Source organism: Capricornis sumatraensis, chromosome 10, assembly GCF_032405125.1.
Source record: "Capricornis sumatraensis isolate serow.1 chromosome 10, serow.2, whole genome shotgun sequence".
NCBI lineage: Eukaryota > Metazoa > Chordata > Mammalia > Artiodactyla > Bovidae > Capricornis > Capricornis sumatraensis.
In genome coordinates this window covers 79,501,826-79,523,655 of record NC_091078.1, presented here as the reverse complement: position 1 = coordinate 79,523,655, position 21,830 = coordinate 79,501,826, and the positions used below count along the sequence as shown (strand labels likewise).

Here is a 21,830-nt window from a genome sequence, read left to right as displayed (position 1 = left end):
CAAATTCTGGCCTTTCTAGAGCCCTTCTTTCCTTCCTCATTTGCCTAAAAGATCTCTACCAGGCTTTCATGTCTGCTGCAATGACTGCTCTAATCTCCCCATCTCTCTCTCCTCTGCCTTGGCCCATAATCCACTCCACCTGGCATGCCTTCTCCTATATCCTCTTTAATTCTAATTCTGTCATTTCCCAAAATTTCATCAATATGCTGACTTTCTGCACTGCTTCCCAAGTGTTGCAGCAGTAAAGAATCCGCCTGCCAGTTCAGGAGATGCAAGAGACGTGGGTTCGATCCCTGGGTTGGGAAGATGCTCTGGAAGAGGAAATGGCGATTCTCTCTAGTTTTCTCACCTGGAAAATCCCATGGACTGAGAGCCTGGCAGTCCAAGGGGTTGCAAATGAATTGTACACGACTGAGCACACCCAGCACACACACATACTGATTTTATTATTTGCTCAAATGTATAGAAGTTGCTCAAATTCTTTGGGCAAACGTTTTCATCAAGTAACAGAGAATGATGGATGTAGCTAGCAAAGGACAATACCAGACTGAGTGAATAGTAAAACAAGTTGAAAGACAAATGATCTGAAGTTGCATATATAACTGGTTTTCCTCCCCAAACTACAAGATATGTCAGTGAGTTTCTGGGCATTGTGTCTATAGAATTGGGCCAGGATACAAGGGCAGCAAGATTCTCATGACCGTGGGTCTGTGTACTCCATCTCTCATACATGAAAGAAATGCTTCCTTCTCAGTAAACGAAACCAACTTGGGATGAGCTATCACTTAAAAGATCTTCCCCACACAGAAATCAGTAGTTTATCATCTAAAGTATTTGACATGAATTTCCTTTTCTAAGGACATTGCAGTTTTTTAAAAAGAAAAAAAAGTCAGATATTTATTCTTCTAGGCAAGAAGGCAGATAAAGGTCAGTCACAACTTTCAACGCAGGCTCCACAGCCATATTTAGCTGATTAAAAATTTCCATGTAAGCTTCAGCCTTCCCTTCTAAAAGCCAGGCATCTATCTTTCTTTTCCCACTTCTGGTAAGAGCAGAAAATCAAGCTGGAGTCAGCTACTGTAAGGTATACAAGAGCAGAGGCATGGTTTCCATTTCCCTCAACAAGGCACATTCCTCCCTGAGTTCCTGGACAGAAGCTGTGGGCTTTTTAGAGAACCACACACCAAGGACTGTACAGCTAGGGGTCTTAGGGACAGTGTTTCCCACAATGTGCTTCTCCTACAACAGAACAGCTCTGTTAACTGCACCCAACCATTATGAGAGGGTAAACATACTAAAAAGCTAAATACCATGATTAGATCACCATTAAACATTTAAACTCAGTGCCCCCAATCAAGACTTCTCCTAAGACATGACTAATGTAACCGGCTCATTTTAGTGCCCAATAAGGCTGTGCCTTGCTATATTGTGCTATTTATAATAGAGAGCGCACTATAATTACATGCCTGGCCTTTGGCAGCCAGACTGGGATTCAGCTATTTTTTACTAGCTGAAAAACTGTGGGTAGGTCATGCAAGAACTGTAAGTTTTTAAAAACTCCTTACCAGTCCCTGCAAGGCCCTACTTGATCCCGGCCCTGCCAACCTTACACACCATGACTAGTACTATCACGTTCCACCTCTTTAATGGTCTGGATATGTTGAGTTTAGGCCATACCTAAAGGCCTTTGCATTTGCTGTCCTCTCTTCCCCAGAATGTCAAGTCACCTGGTTAGCTACTTTTCATTACTCAGGTCTCAGTTCAAATGTGAAAATGCCACCTACAGGATCTCATAATATTGATTACATGAGTGCATATAATTCCATTTACTTAAAGTACAAAACAAAACCAGTCTGTGGTGACTTAATTCAGGAGACCAGTTACTCTTTTCTCGGTAGGAATACTGTAACCGCACAAGGATGTTCTCTGAGTTGCTGCTACATGATTAATTTCTTGATATGGATCTGATCACCTGGACACGTTCAGTTTGTGAAAACTCAAACTGTTCACTTATAACATGTATATTTTTAGTATATGTGTTACACTCCAATAAAAATATTAAACCAAAACAATAAAAAGAACAAGTTGTCAAATTGGTTTTCCTTGATAAACTAATCTATGACACACCATCTGGGCTAGACTATTCATTTTCTACCCCAAGACCTTGTTTTACTTTCTTCATAGCATCTGTCACTGGCTGAAGTCATTTTCATTACTGTTTATGTAAGTACAGTCTAGCCATTTCCCACCCCTATTAAAATACAGTATCATGTGGCCAAGATCTCTACCTGTCTTGTTTACCATCCCCAAATATCAGCACTTCAAAGGCCTTTTTCCCGGTAGAAACTGAATAGAAAAAAATATGTAAAATAAACGGCAAAAGGGTGACACTTTAAGGATGTAACATCAAATAAAAGTCATTATTTAAGTGTTAGAAAAAAAAACAAGAACTGTGGTGCTAACTATGTGAGGTCCAACAACAGAGAAAACAAAATGTCAACAACATTTGTTGTTGTTCAGTTGCTCAGCTGTGTCCGAGTCTTTATGACCCCAAGGACTGCAGCACGCCAGGCTTCCCTGTCCTTCACTATCTCCAGTTTGTCAATGACATTAAGCATCAGGAAAGTGAAAGTGAAGGTCACTCAGTCGTGTCCGACTCTTTGCCACCCCATGGACTATATGTCCATGGAATTCTCCAGGCCAGAATACTGAATTGGGTAGCCCTTCCCTTCTCCAGGGGATTTTCGCAACCCAGAGATCGAACCCAGGTCTCCCACATTGCAGGCGAATTCTTTACCAGCTGAGCCACAAGGGAAGCCCTAAGAATATGTGGCAAATTTAACTATGAGGAGGGGATAGATAGTGTCATTCTACGGCACTCTGTGAGAGTGGTTGAAGTTACTTCTCACAGCAGAAACTGGGTCTTTTTTTTTAAAGAGTATAATTCTTTACAATGTTATGTTAGTTTCTGCTATACAATAAAGTGAATCAGCTCTATGTATACATATATCCCCTTCCTCTTAGCTCTCCCTACCCCCTCCCATCCCACCCATCTAGGTCATCATTAGAGTCTGTCATACAGAGTGCTGCTGCTGCTAAGTCGCTTCAGTCGTGTCCAACTCTGTGGGACCCCATAGACGGCAGCCCACCAGGCTCCACCGTCCCTGGGATTCTCCAGGCAAGAACACAGGAGTGGGTTGCCATTTCCTTCTCCAATGCATGAAAGTGAAAAGTGAAAGTGAAGTCACTCAGTCGTGTCCGACTCTTAGTGACACCATGGACTGCAGCCTACCAGGCTCCTCCGTCCATGGGATTTTCCAGGCAAGAATACTGGAGTGGGGTGCCATTGCCTTCTCCGCATACAGAGTGCAGTAAGTCAGAAAAACATGTATCATATATTGATGCATATATGAGAAACTGGGTCTTTTATCTCTGTACACACAAAAGTTTTGCACAAGGGATGGCACAAAGTAGGTCTGAACCAAGAATAGCAACCAATTTCTGAGTCACTTCGGGAGGATTATAAAGTTTTCTGGAAAAACAGGGTCCTATTCAAGTGTAATGTCTGCCCTGGGCAAGGGAGTAAGCAAACACAACATAAATGCATAGACAGGTGGAGCAGATACAAAGAAACACCCAATAATATGAAAAGGGCTCCTTACATAACATTTATTTTTTCTAAGATGTTTACAAAGAAGAAAATTAAAATCAATCAGTAGTGTTGGTCATGGTTACTTACTCTATGCTCTGCAGACCAACTTACATGCTGATATAATGTATTTTCATGAAGAAACTTATACCAGAAATTGGTATAATGGAAACTGAAAAGAAAACCTTTAACCTGGAATCAGCTCTGCCACAAACTCTCTTTATAACCTTGAACAAGTCCTTGAACTTCTTTAGTGCTCCATTTTTCGACCTGTGAAATGAGTTTTTTGGATCAGATGCTTGCTAATGCCCATTTCCAGTTCTTGAACACTGTGTACTATTCTTGCCTTAAAAAAAAAAAAAGAATTCTCATCTCCTAAGTTTGTGTTCACAGGACAACACTTCATCTACAAGTAAGTAAATCAAAGTTTTCAGATAGAGTGAGGCAGAAGATTCTTTTACCCAGTCTTCTTGCAAAACCAAGGGTATTCCCCCACCCAGATTTTCTAAAGTGTTGTATTCAGGCTCCCATTTCTTGGTAAGGCAAGAAGCCCTATCATACTTCAGATAAACACTTGGATTTTTCTATACAATTACTTCTTTTGCTTGAATTTTCACTGCCTTAGGCCTCATGTTGCTCATCAATTCAAGTCTACTCTCATAGTTAGCACCACAGTTCTTGGTTTTTTTCTAACATTTAATGAATGGAACTTGATCACCTGGAGGTATTCCCCTTACTCTACTACAACAGTTATTAGTGATTTTAATTAGACAAAAGCCACCATTCCCTTTGCTATCCTATCATATTGTCAAGTGCCTGTTAAAGATATTACAGTAATGTTATTAGCACCTTTTAAATTTGCATTAACACAAACATACAAATGAGAAGTCAGGAAAAGAAAAGAAGAAAAGAATAACTCAGATGTCATAATTAACCAAAGTTTAGAGTAACTCCAAAAATCATCAGTAGCTATCGTTCAATTAAAAAAAAAAATACTATGCACATCCTAGATAAAACTGCAGGAATGATCATCATTTTAATTGTCTCTCATCAATTAAAAATGGGGAAAAGGACAAGGACAAGGCTGTGCTGTGGTCAAGCTCCATATTGTTTTCTTCAAAAGGGAAGAGATATTTCTAACAGAGAATGTAAAGTTGAGTACTTGAGTCATTTCTCCAAGAGTCATCACCAACTCATAACTCCCCAAAGGCCTTCTGGCTACTATGGCTCTTGCCATCTACAGAAAGTAAAATCTCCTAAAGGCCAAGTTCTAATAGCTATTCAGTGTCCATCATTGGCCCTCCTAGGATTTTATTCTCTAGAAACAAGGAGAAAGAGGACAAGGTCAATACTCAAATGTGTTCCAATGATAGGACTGAATTTTCACTAAATTGAGGAAAGACGTTTCCCATCATTCTCCTTGACCGCCTCATTTCACCATCTCAGCACCCCACACCCATACCCAACCCTGCCAGTTGGCAAGAGCAGGCAGCTCATTCCAGGAAGTGAGTTACTAAACCAGCAAGGCTGGGGTGGGTTTCTAGGTACCTTTATCACATGGCCTAACAAATGGGTTCAAAAGCAGGACTGGCAACTGAGGACAGGCAGTTACCTCAGAACAGGTAACTGAAGACAAGAAAAAAATGTTTCCCACCATTATAGTAAACAGTAATGTTGCCTACCATCAAATCAGTAGCCACTGCAATCGCCCCATACAGTGCACCCTGAGGGGAACTGGAGAAGGCAATGGCACCCCACTCCAGTACTCTTGCCTGGAAAATCCCATGGACGGAGGAGCCTGGTAGGCTGCAGTCCATGGGGTCGCGACTTCACACAACTGAGCGACTTCACACAACTGAGCGAGTTCACTTTCACTTTTCACTTTCATGCATTGGAGAAGGAAATGGCAACCCACTTCAATGTTCTTGCCTAGAGAATCCCAGGGATGGAAGAGCCTAGTCGGCTGCCATCTAATGGGGTCCCACAGAGTTGGACACGACTGAAGCGACTTAGCAGCAGCAGCAGATAACGTTAAGATGCATATCAAAGGAATATTTCAATATACCCAGACTCTTACAGCTTCCATATGGAGAAAAGCATCAAAATCACTAACTTGCCATTTCTACATTTTGTGATTAGTCTTAACCTTTTAAGCTTCCACAACAAGGTTTGTGTTTTGTTTGTTTTCCAGCAAAAACTCTTGTACATCCTGGCTCCTCCCCTACCTCTTTCCAACAATTCCTCAGAGCTATCCAGAAACTTCCTCAGGATACAGTCCTCAATAAATGCCTCAAAAAAAAAGTATTTCTCAACTTTTAGGTTGTGTTTTGGTGTTGTGTGTGTGTGTTGGCAACATGTGTTTTGGTTGTGTTTGTGTGTGTGTGTGCTGGCAACGCCATAACACCTCAGGACCTCAAACCCCGTTTCCAGGAACTTTTCCTGAAGTTGCCTGTGCAGCGCCAGGTACAGGGCCCGGCGCCCTCCCGACGCTGAGGGAATCCACGTCAGCGACAACTGGGAGCTGGGTGGCTCTCACTCTGAGGTGGCCCCGGCTGTCATTAACCCCTCAGCCCGAGACCCCCTTTCCACACATGAAGCAGAGGGTGCTGGGGTCCCTCGTGCGCCCCAGACGCAGCACCGCGCGTCCTCTCCACAGGTGTGGCGCCGCGGCGACCGCGCACCCGGTACCAGGAAGAGGAGGACAGAAGGGGACGGAAGGGGACCAACGGCTGCTCGAGGCCCCCACCAAGGGGTCCGCTCACCTGGGACCTAGCCGCCAGGAGCGGGGGCCGGAGCGCCAGGTCTCTCAGAAGTTTCCGGGCCTGCGCTCCCACGGGGGCCGCCATCTTATCCAGGAAGCCAGCGAGGGGATCCTGACGGGGTGCCGGCAGGGCGGGAGGGGGCTGGAAGAGGAAGGGAGGGGGAAGGGGCGGGGCCGCCCGCCGCCTACCGCCTGCCCCGCCCCCTCCGCCCGGGCGCGCCTGGTGACCCTGGGACGCGGCCGCACTCCTGAGGGAGCCCCTGTCGAAGCCCTGCGTCCCCCACGACGACCGCCACCTCGGCCCCAAATTCACTTTCAGCATTTGGAGCCTCCTCTTCGCGCTACCGCGGGTCACAGTGTGAGCGAAAACCCACCCCGAGCCCAGCGGTTGTGGACTTAAAGTGCCCTGGAGCGAGAGGCCAGTGCCTGTTGCCGGTTCCAGGGAGTGCTCTGAGGAGCGGCCAGTATGGGATGCCAAGCGAGGGATAGGCCTCTGCTCTGGTCCTGGGGCCTCAGGGGCTCCTGTAGGGAAGCGGTGTTTGAGGTGAACCTTGAGGGAGTAAGGGAGAAGCAAGCGGGCCTGAAGAGGTCAGTGGAGGCCCTCTACCCTTTAGTGAGACTTTGTCTCTTTGTGAAGATTTAGACAAAGGTATTGAAGGATTTTAAACGTGTAGTCGCCCAAGTAAGACCAAGAGTTTACTTGGAGTTTATATAGCTCTAAGCACTGTCTGTGGAATAAAAATAGCTAGCAAATATGCTTAATATATGGCAGGCACTTTACAAATAAGGACTCATTTAGTGTTCATAGCAAGCTTTCCAGTAGGCACCAATGGAAAAAATCCCCATTTTGCAGAAGAAAAAACTGAGACACAAGGAGGTTTCCTTGCTTATTGAGGGTCACAGATCTGATAAGGACTGAAAGAGTTTCAAACTCATGCTTTCTTCTCCTATAAAGTGTCATTTTCGAATTTTTAACCTTACTTTATTCTTGAGCCTGTGATCATGAGAAAAGGTACAAATTTAACAGAACTGAGCAACTATTTCTGCTAGTTTTCTTTGAAAGTGAAAGTCACACAGTTGTGTCCCACTCTTTGTAACCCCATGGACTTTACTGTCCATGGAATTCTCTAGGCCAGAATATTGGGATGGGTAGCCTTTCCCTTCTCCAGGGGATCTTCCCAACCCAGGAATCCAACTGGGGTCTCCTGCATTGCAGGCAGATTCTTTACCAACTGAGCTATCCTTTTTTTTTTGACCCCCCCCCAAAAAAAATCTACAGAAAAGTTGCAAGAATATTATCCCCAAACCCCCAAATATCCTTTATGCAGATTTATTGATAGCACTTGTTTACATTTTGCCTCAATCCCCGTTTTTAATAGATAAAGATATGTAGCTTTATAGTAGTTTTACTGGCTAGATTTCTTATCCATTGATGATTATTTCTTATATCAGTTTTTACTGTGATGGTTGTAAAATCATGATTGTCTAGTTCCATTCCTTTCTAGATTTTCTATAGTCTATGTTCTACTCAGAAGAGCTTTATTGTCCCCCACGTTTATTTATTCTTTTTTTTAATATTTATTTTTTTCTCTGTCGGGTGTTGGTACACCTGAGATCTTAGTTGCGGCATACAAGATCTTTTCTTTGTGGAGGGCAGGCTCCAGATCTCATGGTCTTCCTGATGGGGGCTTATTTGCCCCACTGGAAGGCGGATTCCCAACCACTGTTTCATCAGGGAAATCCCTCTTTATTTATTCTTGTTTTCACTTGTATCAGTATCAACTTACAGGTCCCTTTTTTTTCACTGTCAAACCTATGTTCGTTCCTTTACATGTACTCAGTTCAGCTGCCTCTGAATATGGGTCATTTAATTCTCACAGGAACCCTGTAAAGGATGATGCTATTATTCTCATTGTACCAGAGGGGTAACTGCATGAAAGAAATGTAACTTGCCCAGGATCACAGCTTGGGAGCGTGACCCAAAGCTGACCATACCCTCCTCTTAACATGAGTCGATCTGAATTCCCACTTCATCCTCAGTACTCGTATTGAGTTCTACCATCTAGTCAATATGGAGAAAAGACTCTTATTAATGTTTGCAGACTGAATGTTTAAACTTGGTGAGAGCTTTGAACATGTTGACAGAAGGAAGCAGACCACCTGTAGAATTCATCAAAGTCTGCTTATTCAGACAGTCTATGGCAAAGCAGTTGGTTACTATCACTTTCTTTCCAGCCGAGACTTGAAAGGGTTTGAAAAAAAGAGTACACTTTATAAAGAAGAAGGTGAACCTATTTAGACAGTCTTTGAGGAGTGTTCTATTAGGATGGAATTTTTTTCTATAGGGGTAGAGTTTTTAGAAATGGAGTGGGCAGAAGCTTTCTGATTACCATTCAAGTATATGTGGCAATCTTTGCTTCATTATCTACTAGTGACTATTTGGGCTGGGGAGCGTCATATGAGTTTTCCTGTTTCAATTGGAAGACTGGCTAGTCGTCAGCTCTTGAGCATAAATCTTGCATCTGCAAGTTTTCAGTGTCTTCATCCAGATTCTCTCATTCTGCCATCTCTGCAGCCAAGAGTTTGGGGACTATAGAGCATAAGGACCTTCATATGGTATTTCCAGTGCTTAGCATTAGGCCAGGATTAGAGAAAGTTTGAAATAAACACATGTAGGATGACTTACACTTTGGAGTACCTCCTAAGACTTCTCCCTATCTTCTACCCTTTTTATTTCCCAAATAGGAAGCTCTTTGAGGTCAAGGATTCCACCAGAGTTCTACACCGTACTTTACTGAGATGAGCACTGGGTTTTCTGTGAAACTGGATTGAGTTCAAACCCCATATCTGTCTTCTATGAATCTGTGATCTGAGGAGCTACCTGCATCATACAGCAATAGTAAGTATTCAATAAGATGTGTGTAAAGACCTTGCACATAATAGGGTCTTAATAAATGTTATATTTCTTAAAGCAGTATCTTGGTCATGTGTCAGGAGTGGTTTACTTTCCTCAACATGCTCAGAGAATTGGGCTGCCTGGACCTGGCAGGGGCTCTGGTTCCAGGGAAAGACTGACCCCACTCTCAACGAGGATCAAGGATCAGTGTGTGTATGTGTGTGTGTGGGTGTGTGTATGTAACCAGGGCCCATGGACACCTTTGGCAGCCTGGTGAAAAGCCCATGACCCCTTTTCTAAACAATGCTTTTGAATACATAAAAAAAGTGCCTGGAATGGTAAAAGAAACTAGTTACATTTAGAATAGTTATCAAAATGTTAAAAAACACAATGTTAATATGGTAAATGTCCTTCTTTATTAATGTATTAAATAATAAAGTCTAACCTCATGTTTAAAACTAAAAAAGAAAAAGTTATGTTTCTTCCTCTAAGTTCTTAATAAATATTTATTTGATATCTAATGTGAAACACCAGAGTCAATCTGAGATATGGGTTATAAGACCCCTGACACTTTGTAACTTACCTTGATAGCATTGGACAAGGGCAGAGGTATGTACATGCCAGATGAAACTATTAAGAGTCTGAAGTCGTTGCCTCCTGGAAGAGGGTGGAGGATAGGGGTCAGGGAACCTTTAACATTTCTAGAGCTTTGAAAATACAGATTCCTAGGCACCACTCTAGACCTACTGAATCATTTAGGATAGAGTCTGAGATCTGCATTTGTAAATAATTTTCTCAAAAGGTTCTTTAGTTCAAAAACTAGAAAAAAAGAAAAGCAGCAAACAAATCAAACCATTGTGGTAAACGCTCAAGAACTTTCCCAGTGAATCAAGAGACAGCTTACCCTTTGTTCTTCCATTGAGTTCCTAGTGTAGACTGAAAACCCTATGAATCGTAGATGGAGGTGATGACTAAATGCTGCTCTTAGAGATTCTTGACATGTGGGTGCAAGACCTATCTTCTACCAGGGGCCTAGGTCAGCCCTGATGCATGGAACCATTGGCTAAGGGTGAATAAAGAGTGATTCTATTCTTTTTTCGATCAATTTTGCAATTGTGAACTGCTTGAGTAGTAACTGTGGCCATAGGCAGTAGCACCACCAAAAGTATTCCATGCTGTCTGCTATCAGATTGAAGCACAGAGGGAGACATTAGACAAGCTGAGTTCAGCTTTTGTCTCTGTAATTTAAAAGTTCTGACCCAGGGGCAGTTATTTCAAGTCTCAATCCTTTATATGTGAAAAAGGGGTTATAATAGTATGTAGTTTGCCAGTGTGTTACTGACTCCAAGCTCGTATTGCTCACCACACAAACACAACAGGCCAATAAATTGAGAGACAAACTATCGGGGCAAAGAATAGTGACTTTATTTGGAAAGCCAGCAAACTGACAATATAATGAACTCATGCCTCAAAGAATCATCTTGTGCAAGTTAGAATTCAGGCTTCTTTTACTAAAAGGGGAAGAAGTAATGTCAGGCATTCCCTGGTTCTGGTCACCTTCTGGAGGGGATTTGTTAATTTCTTCCTCCTTGCCATCATTTACCGGTTGAACCTGGTCAGGATGTTTCCAGAGCTGAACAAAGGTATTTTAGCTTGATGCTCATTACTTGGGAGGCAGGGTTCCCAGAGATTGGTCATTATGTATAACTTAAGCTTATGGACAACATCCCTTTAGTAACTAACTTAGAATATTGATAGAATACAAAAGGTTCTTCCCTATTACAAGTGCATTATCAAGTTCCCAGTGGGTGTTAGCCACCAGGCTTTCTTTACTTGACTAAGAAATCCTTTTTCATGTTTGTTAGTTAACTATTTACGTCTGTGAGCCTGTTTCCCCATTAGTAAAATGAAGGCCAAGTATGACAGCACCTTATTTCAACAATGTAGCACTTCTCATAAATTTTGCACACACTGAAAATATTAAGTTCCAAAACTCATAGATCAAACTTTGGATTTAGAACAAATGGCCTACACTATTTCTTATTGAGTTAATTGTTCCAGGAAGGCAAATAAAAACATCAGTAGGCCCACACACCCTCTCTTAATCTTAGCAATGCATGTTAACAGTGAAATAATGTGCTCATTTTCATATCCACAGTGATTACTCGTGAGGCACCGATTTGCCAGAGAGGCACGTCAGGAAACCTAGCACAGGGATCATGCATCCAGCAGTTCCAGTGTTGTTTATCATTACCTTTTCATTTAAGCATAAAAACCACTTGACAAATACAAACTCGTTATAACCAGTAGAACTGAATAGAATTTTTTACAAAACAACCCTAATTTCCATGAATAATGTGTTTGAGTTCATGCTGCTCCCTGTCAGGAATGAAAATCACTATTATGGTGATGAAATAAAGGGCATTTGTGGATTTTGTTTGGTTATTTCTTCTTTAATGGATAACAGATTTCTTGAATTCACAGACAAAGAAACTTTGGCCTTTCATTATGTATATAGGTAATATCTCTGTTGCTGTTCGTGACAGCCATTTTAACCAATGCTTCGATTTTGTTATTTGCCAATGGCACAGAAAGAAGTGCCATTGTGCTGAAGTTATTTTTTTCCCTCTTCAATAATGCATTAAAATGATTAATTTTGATGGCATTTCTGAGCAGCTTATTTAAATGATAAGGTGCACAGAAGAAAAGGGATTTGAAACTAAATATGTCTTCTTTGACAAAACTGCAATGAACTGAAGAGGAATTCTCATTGTATCCTGGAGAAAATTTGGGGGAGGCAAGGTTGAGCTATAGTAACAGATCAAAGTTAAGATGAAAAAGAAGGAAGAGTAAGGACTAGAAACTCAGAGAGGGAGCATTCGGGGAGAAGGTCACTTGAAAAGCTGTGGAGAATAAGATATAAGGATAAAAACAAAGGCAATGTCATTCTACTGGTCAGGAAATTAGGAAATGGATGAAGTGAGGAACATTTATACAAAAAATAATGAAGAAACATGTACTGAAAGAGAAAACTGGCACCAGACTGTGGGAAAGAAATTCTCTTCAGAAACAAAATCTGCATTCCCACTGCCATTGGGAGCTGTGGAATTTAGCACTTTCACTATTATCAACATATCCTTTATTTAAATAACAAAATTAAAGACATTCCATTTCAAATGCCCTGCTTTGTTGGGAAATAAGCAGTCACAGCAGAGTTCTTAATAGAATCCCGTTTTGGTTTAGTTTGTTTGTTTGTTTTATATCCTTGGGACCATATCCTCCGTATGTTCTGATTCAGTAAGCCCTTCTGTATTTTTATAAGTACCTCTCCCACCCCACCATCTGTATTGTTGGTGATCCAGTTACCATGACTGGAGAAGCACTGACCCAGAAAGTGGGACTTGGAGTAGGCTAGAGAAAAAAGCAGTCATCCAATTCTCTTTCTCGCTCATTTTCTTTTCCATTTCTTACCCCACTTCTAGTATGTTCCTTAACCTTTCCCTACCTCCCTGAAATCTAATTACTACATGAGATCAAACAGTATGGAATGAAACTCCAAGAGAAGGTTCCATGCTGTTCCCTTTGCCAGAAACAACTCTTCCCTATTGTCCACCAGACTCTGGCTATCTCATCCCTCCTCTTCAGTCACCATCCCCTTCAGGAAGCTTCCCTGAAGGCAAGGCTGGGAGTCATCTTGGTGGTTATCACTAGGCAATTACCCCAGTGGTTTCTTGTCTGCTGCTTTCTTTCTTTATATTGGAGTATAATTGTTGTACAATGATGTGTTAGTTTCTGCTATAAATCTAAAAATCCACAATGACAAGGACTATGTCTTCCTTGCTCTTACGACCCTGCAACCAGTACAGTGCCTGGAAGACAGGAGGTACTCAACCAATCCTGGCTAGATGGATAACAAAATGAAGATGAAACCAGTGCGAAAATCACCCTAAAAAGAAAATTCAAAGATTCAAAAATATCTAGAAATCTGCCAATACCTTCTAATAAGAATGGAAGTTGAGGTCCATGAAGGGAAAAAACCTGCCCAGTGTTAGACGGAACACTAATGGGTTTCTTCACTGTTCTTTAGAGTTCTTAGATACCGTCAAGATCCACCTCTCCCCAACCTCTCTCTCTTGTTCCCAACTTTTATTAAATAGGTATGTGCTTTCTCCAAGCCTTACAGAACTTAGTCCCCACCCCACAGCCTTATTTTACAGATTTGCAAACTGAGTCTCATGGAAGAGAGTAAGTTGCCTGAGATAATGATTAGGAAGAGGCCAATCTCAATCAATCTGGGACTGAATCTATGCCAGCACTATCCAATAGATCTTTTTGCAGTGAGGGAAAAGTTCTTTATCTGGGCTGTCTGGTATTATAGCCATCAGTCATGTATGGCTTTTGAGGACTTAAATGTGACTAGTGGAACTAAGAAAATAAATTCTTTATTTAAATTTATTTTCATTAATTTACATTTAATTTTGAATAGCTACTCATAGCTAATGGCTGCCCTGCTGACTACTCCAGGTGTACACTATCTAACTGGGATTTTCCTGGCAAGAATACTGGAGTGGGTTGCTGTGCCCTCCTCCAGTGTATCTTTCCGAATTCGGGATCAAACCTGAATCTCTTGTGTCTCCTGCATTGCAGGTGGATTTTTTACCACTTAGCCACCCAGGAAGCCCATATATAACCATAAATAATTTGAAATCTAGAAAGTAGAATTGGGGTGATTTTTCTTTATTTTTATCTAAATTTATCATAATTAATGCATATTATAATAAAAAATAATATATTTCTAAAGGACTCAAAAGATCCTTTTCATCTTGTCACTTATATGTCCTATTTTAAATCATGTGATACTTCCCATCACTATAAATTAAATTAAATTCTTCCAGTCAGTGCTTAAGGCTATTGAACCACTGGTTTAAATACCTGTTTCTAACTGTCTCCCCAATGGCTTCCCTCATGAGGGGTTTGCTCAGCCAGAGTTGGATATTAACTCTTTGTCCTCAGGAAAGGCCTTATAAATTCTGCCTTGGCACACTTAGTCATAGCTTTTGTCCTGTCCAGAATGCCATCCTTCACAACCTGAGCCTGAAGCACCCAGCTCTTCCCAGTTGCATTCCTAAGTCCTTTTGACAGCATCATCTTCCCACAGCATCTACTGTCATGGGTGGAAAATCTGGTTTCCTTTAGAAGACAAAGCAAGAAAGCCTAAATGAGTCAGTGATGCCATCTAACCGTCTGATTCTCTGATGCTGAAGCTCAAACTCCAATACTTCGGCCACCTGATGCAAATAACTGACTCCTTGGAAAAGACCCTGATGCCAGGAAAGACTGAAGACAGGGAAAAAAGGGGGTGACAGAGGATGAGATGGTTGGATGGCATCACCGACTCAATGGACATGAATTTGAGCAAGCTCCAGAAGTTGGTGAAGGGGAGGGAAGCCTAGCATGCTGCAGTCCATGGGGTTGCAGAGTCAGACACGGCTGAGTGACAGAACTTAACTGAACTGAGGTTCAAAATAGGGATGGGGGTAGGTTGAAAATGACAGATGGACAAGATGTTTCAGACTTAGGGAGAAGGGAGAGAATAGTCCATTCTTCAATCCTAAATACACTTAGGGATTGAAGACTGGACTAAGGGTGTCTGTGGTAGAAGTTATGCAATAATTTTTAAAATGAAATTCTAGTGTCTTATATTTTAGGTTATATCAGAATATCTGTAGTGCCAAAATGGCTTCATTAAAACAGACCAAACAAAATACCTTGCTTCATCCACCATAACCCCACCCAAGTTCTTCTCATAGTAATAAAAACAACAATAATTGAGTTGGATCTAAAATATGTGCAATCAGTGTGTTAAGCACATTTACTAAGAGTGTCCACCTGAGTCAGTTCTCAAAATAGCTCTGTGAGATGAATGCTATTCCTCTATTACAGATTAGAAAAAAGACATAGGGGCAGGTTATATGGATCTGCCTCAGGTTATATGGCTACAAGGGGGCAGGGCTGACTTTTCAATCCAGAGTCCAATCCAGATGTTTAACAATGAACACAGATCATTTCCAAGCGTTAACGAGTTAACCACTGCAGTGTACAACTCAGAAGCAGTGAAAGAAAGAATGTTTGGTAGCAAGCGTATAAGTTAGAGGATCTTAACCTCAATACTATTAACATTTTTAGGATGTGCATTGTAGAATATTTATTAGCAAGATTAGCCTCTACTTGCTAGATGCCAGTAGCAAATGACTGATAGTAACAATCAAATCTGTTACTGTATATTGCCAAATGTCCTTGAGATGAGTGGGGTATTAATGGAGGAGGAGAGGGAGCAAAATCTCCTGTAGTATAAATATTTGTACCACTGATATAAATACTTATTCATAGAGCAGAAATGCAATACTTATTGTTTTGCTTAATACAATATAATATTGTCATTTCCCCATGGACATTCATAATCCTAGATACATCTCTTCTTCCACCAATTTTCCAATTATCAAACTGAGAGCAACAGAGATTATTGTACAAAACTTTCGTTTTATAAATCTAATCATTTCATAGATTAATTTCATTAAAAAGCCATAGCAAAAGGGAAGCAAAAACTTTGTAAGTCATCAAGCAATCATTAAATGAATTAAAATAGTAACTCTCAAGTCATTAGTCTGATTTTAGCCAAGCCAAGTAAGTACTATTCCAATATTCTGCACAAAATAGAAAATTACAATTTGAAAGTTCTCCAAGCAGTTGATGGTCCTGTTATTCATTTGATTTAGTAAAAGTTCAGAGCATTTGTGAGCTAAACTTTCCCAGGAAGTCATTTTATACTATTACTGTTAGTCTGTGCAATTAGGATCATTTTTTTTTCTCCTTTGGTAAATGGGTTTTTATGTTATCATTCTGTGTCTCAGGGAAAAGTATATTTTTTAATGGAACAAACGTAAAATCAGCCTCCATATTCCCCCTTAGTGACTTTATATCATCAGTCTGTGCAAAGGGAGAATTTTGCATTCTAAAGAGAATCAGTTTGAATTATTAAAAACAGTTGCCATACAGTATGAAAAATATTATCAAAGTATTTGATCGTACCTCAGAATACAAGTTGTATTTCTTTGCCAGAGGGGGAAAAATATGAAATCTATTTGAACCCTAATTCTGAAAGGCAAAATTTGAACACAATATTTTTTATTGCCTATGGCCTTACTGGATAAGAGTAGTCCACCTGTTTGATCCAGTTTGTTCTAACCTGTGCATTTCACATGGCAAGGGCAGAAAGCCCTAGTTCCATTGCTTAACCAGAAATTTTGATCAAGACTTCTTCTATTACAAGTGACAAATCTTAAACCAGACTCATTTATTGGCCAATATAAAACACTCCAGAAGGAAAGAGTATCTATTCTGAAATATAACTGTTCGGACCTAAATATCATGAGAAGGGGCTTCTCAGGTGGGGCTCGTGGTAAAGAACCCACCTGCCAATGCAGGAGACATAAGAAATACAAGTCAGGAAGATCCCCTGGAGAAGGGCATGGCAACCCATTCTAGTATTGTTGCTGGGAAAATTCCATGGACAGAGGAACCTCGCAGGCTATGGTCCATGGGGTTGCAAAGAGTCAGACACAACTGAAGCAACTTAGCACAGGAGTCTCTCTCTGTCTCTATCATCATCATCATCATGGTTTGAGTTTCTCTCACTTTGGCTTTTAAAATCATTTTTCACAAGATGAAGAAGTGGGTAACAGGAGCTTCCATATCACATCCTTACTGCCTCTGGATTATAGAGGAAAGAGAGTCCTCATTCCCTAACTCAAGTTCTAAAAGAATATCTGAAAGATTCTGATGAGGCGTTCTGGTGTCCCAGTTCCATTTCTTGGCATCTCTGTGGCCAGAAAGGACTGCCATGATATTTTAGATTGGGTTCAAGTACAAGTGGTTTTCTCCAAGAAATTCTCCCTGTGGAAAATGGTAAGCAAATGGGGGAAACAGGGTAAAGGAAGGAAAAGAGTCTGCCAAAGCTACAATATCAGATGAAGTGCCAGCCTCCTTCTGATCCAACAGGGAGCTCTGGACCATAAATTGCATGTCAAAGTTTGTCCCTGTGTGGAAGCAGCGAAGCTGGGCTTGTCACCTATGTACCAGTAAGTTAGCTACAGGTTGCCCTGAGAGGGTATAATCTCCTAGACACTTTCAGCTCTTGCTCTCTGGACGTGAGGCAGCTCTAGCAGCCCGAATGCAAGCCTCTGAGGAAGGTTGCAGGTACCAGCCTTTTGCAGCATAGCCCAGGGAAGCTGGGGGCTGGCCACACAGCACTGATGTTTCCTGCATAAGTTATCCCTGAGTGGCCAAAGTACTGGTTCTCTATGATTGATTACCTCTGTCCATGGAATTCCCTAGACAAGAATACTGGAGTGGGTTGCCATTCCCTTCTCCAGGGGATCTTCCCCACCCAGGATTAAACCCGGGTCTCCTGCACTGCAAACAGATTCTTTACTGACTGAGCTATGATGGAAGCCCAAACACATTCAGAGAAGGAAAATTACATTTACTGAGAATCTTCTGTGTCAGTAACAGTTTTTGTCAACAGCTTCATTGAAGTATAATTATAAGACAATAAAGGGCACATATTTAAAGTATAACTTTGAGAAATGTTGACATATGTATACATCCATTCAACAATTATAGCAATCAAGATGACGAACATCTTCATCACTACAGAAGTTTCTCTTTCTTACCTATCACTTTCTCCCTTTTCTGGTTCCTCCATCCTCGAGAAATTGCTTAAGTGCATTCTGTCACTGTAGATTACTTTGCATTTTCTAGAATGTTATATAAATGAAATCCTTCAATATATACTCTGCTTTTTGACTTAGCTTGAGATTAATCCATGTTGTTTTGTGCATCACGCACTAGTTCATTCATTTTTATTGCTGAGTAACTCCCTGTTGTATAGGGGTACCACAATTTGTCTATCTGTTCACCAGCTGATGGATTTGATCACTTTTATGTATCATATTACATTTATATTTCATATTCTTGTCACTATACTGTGGGGTAAGTCTTCCTGTACTCTTTTTTACAAAAGAGACATTTAGGCTCAGAGAGATGAACTAAGATACCTGATCACTTAGCTCATAAGTAGTGGAGCTTAGATCTCAGATTTTTCCCTCAGCAAACTCTGTGCTGTTTTCACCCTCCGCATCTTTCTAAGAACACAAATTTGACACTTAGTAATTGCTTGTTATTCACTTTAATTAGCAAAATTTACATATTCAAAAGATGTTTTCCAATTTTAAACTCTCACTTAAAAGTCTTGCCTCCAGCTTTGATGCGTTCTTTATGCCGCAGTTGGGAAATAGCCCATTTCCTGCTCTTTTTCCTCTTAAAAATAATGAAACAGAATAATTCTGTTTCCTAGCACATGTCCAGTCTTTGGCCATTTTTACTCCGTTTCACAAAATCATGTATCATTTCACTACTGAGCCGCGCAGGTGATAGTTTAAGAAGTCAGCACTAAGTAAGTGTGTGCCCTATCTAGATCCCTTGAAGTTTCAAAGTGAAATGGGAAATGATACTAGTTGAAAGCATTAGGAATTTCAGCAGCTTTCCCAGTGACAAAACCTCACATCTCACTTAGAAAACTATACCGCACCTACTATCTACTTTGGTACCTTAAATTTCTAAATTTAAATTTTTTACTTGTGTATGTCCAATCTCTCCAATAGTAAATTCTGTGAGAATGTCTACCAAACCAACCCTGTTATAAAATCTGATTGTCCAAGTTCAAATTTCTAAGTCCAATCAACAAGAGGGTTGACACTCTAATCTTGTCAGCCTACAGTTTCCAGACAAGCAGATGCCTAAGAATATAGCTTGAAAGATTTTACCTATATTATAATAACATCATAAAGTAGGATCATCATAAAGGAGTTAAGGAGATTAATAAAGTCTGGGTTAAGAAGAATGTATAAATTACATTTATATTTCATATTCTTGTCACTATACTGTGGGGTAAGTCTTCCTGTACTCTTTTTTACAAAAGAGACATTTAGGCTCAGAGAGATGAACTAAGATACCTGATCACTTAGCTCATAAGTAGTGGAGATCCAGATCCTGCTGGAGCTCTACCCATATCCCCTGTGTGCACACTTCTGTACTTGAAAGGCCAGTTATTGAAATCCCTTTGATTCTTTCTGCCTGTGGTCATTTGCTTTTGGGAACAGACTGGTCTAGCATGCAGGGCAGGAAGGTTAATGTCTCCAGAAACAGTTCTCAACCAATAATAGGATAAATACCCTAGCTTTCTCACCTCTTAGGTGGGGATAATACTGAAGCTGTTCTGCTTTGATCTCTTACAGTTCCCCTGAAGAATTGAGCCCATTACCGCTACCAGCCACTTGGTCAACAAATCACCTGCTAATGTCTTCCTTCCCTTCTTTGTCTCCCTTCCCAACTCCTTTCCCCCTGTGCTTTCTGTAATTTCTTAATAAACTTCTTGCACCCAAATACTTGTCTAAGAGGCTACTATTGGGAAAGCCAAAGACAGACATTAACTAGAAAAGTTGTAATAACGACCACTGTTGCACATCTGCTACATATTGGGTTGTTTCCTATACATTAACCTATTCAATTCCCATAATTAATGTAAAGGTAGGTATTTTTATTCCCATTTGACTAATAAAGAAATTGAGTATTAAGTGGCAAAGTCAGGTTCCACCCAACTCTGAGTAACTCTCAATTATATGTTTTATACTGTACTGCAACTCTGAAGCCAGCCCCTTTGGTGTTGTTGTGTGCACAATTAATACAAGCTTACCTAGTGGACCTGGGAAATGCCAGCATCTTTTTCTTATATGTTTGATAATACCTGAAAAAGATAGCTCCAGGAAAAACTAGTTAAATTGCAAGGATTTTTTTCCTTTATTTGTCGTGATTCTTTTGAAGTGTTGACATGCAGTTTTAAATGACATTAATTCTCCTAGTTGTGTTTGCAGAAGTAATATCAAAATGATACCCTATTGACGTCTATTTCAACTATCCACTCTGGCCTCACTGATGGTACGCCAATGAAATTGTTGTAAGTGACATTTTCACCCTTGCCACTCATTACTGGGAAGGAAATTCAAGGAGTTCCCAATATATTTTATTTTTTAATACTATAACAAGCATACACTACATTCCTTGTTCTTAAATATATGCAGTTTATCTATCAGCATCAGAGAGGGTTGCATTTCTTATTCACTTGCCTTTCTTTCTTTTCCACCCATATGCCAGACAGAAGGAATTTTAATCACTAAAGGAGCATTTGCGTAAAAGAAGTGATGTCTGCAATTCCTTCAGTGAAGAGCATGAATAAATGATCTGTAGGTTTTTAATGCATTGCTCCAAATACGAGTTTCACTTTGTACAGAAGTTTCAATAAATTGTTTTGTGTCCCTAAAGATCTGCAGATGCCTCATGGGATGTGTTGCAACGTATTCCTTTTAGGAAGAATTTTGTTTATGAGTAATATTGTTGTAGCCATGCATTCCAGGAAACAAACTCACTCAGAAGGACAATGCAGATAATGGAGGGCAGTTTATTACACCAGCGGGCCCAAGGCAGAGTCTCCTCTTAGTCAAGGACCCCGACCAGCATTTATGAAAATCTTTTATACCCCACGTGTACATGTCTGAACCCACCACTCCAAATTCCTTGAGACTTACATAAACCAAGGAAAATACAATCCCAGTAACCCCGTCATTCACGTGGTATGTGCTCATGTGCTCAAACAGTCAAACAATTAGCCAATAATCAATAAACCTGAGATTACACTCTGATAGATACAGAAAAATTTATGGCCTGTCTGAAGGAAGGGGTGATTAGTGTATGTTTTCTCTTAGGCAATGAGTAACCTAGATATGATCTTCAAGGTTCCCCTGTCTGGAGGGGGTCTTATCCTTCTGTTGTTGATTTCATAGGCACTAAACACAGAGTTCAGAGTCCATTGGAAAGGTGGCTGAGCATGATCAGCATGAACAGGCCTAAGATGGAGTCCAGGCCCTATAATTTCCTTCTTCAATATATTCTCTGCATTTTTCTCCCTCCTATGAATGACTAATGACATTGAATAATATAAGCATGCTGTTTTCCTTTTAATAAGAGGTCCAACATGAACATCAATCTGAAGTTTTCTGGGTGTTTCAGAATTCAGCACCGTATTTTCACTCAAGGATTTAAAAGCACAATACAACAATAGTTGAGATCAAATGATAATTTAAGCTTATACAATAGTTAACTTCACACTGAAGTGACACACACTACTCTATTTTTATCTATTTCTTAGGTTGCTTCAGTAGTGTCCAACTCTATGTGACCCTATGGACTGTAGCCTGCCAGGTTTCTCTGGCCATGGGATTCTCCAGGCAAGAATTCTGGCATGGATTGCCATTCCCTTCTTCGGGGGATCTTCCCAACTCAGCGACCAAACTAATGTCTCTTAAGCCTAACCTGCATTGGCAGATGGGTTCTTTAACACCAGTGCCACC

The 21,830-nt window shown here is 40.7% G+C and overlaps 1 protein-coding gene across 1 annotated transcript in view; it reads right to left on the bottom strand.

Moving 5' to 3' along the window:
- Nucleotides 1-6,533, bottom strand: part of SUCLG2 (succinate-CoA ligase GDP-forming subunit beta) — a 293,276-nt gene extending 286,743 nt beyond the window's left edge. The window contains exon 1 of the mRNA XM_068981830.1: nucleotides 6,412-6,533. Coding sequence (XP_068837931.1) covers nucleotides 6,412-6,495 — 84 coding nt within the window. The 5' untranslated portion in view covers nucleotides 6,496-6,533. The remainder of the gene's footprint in view (nucleotides 1-6,411) is intronic.
- Between the last annotated feature and the right edge of the window lie 15,297 nt (nucleotides 6,534-21,830).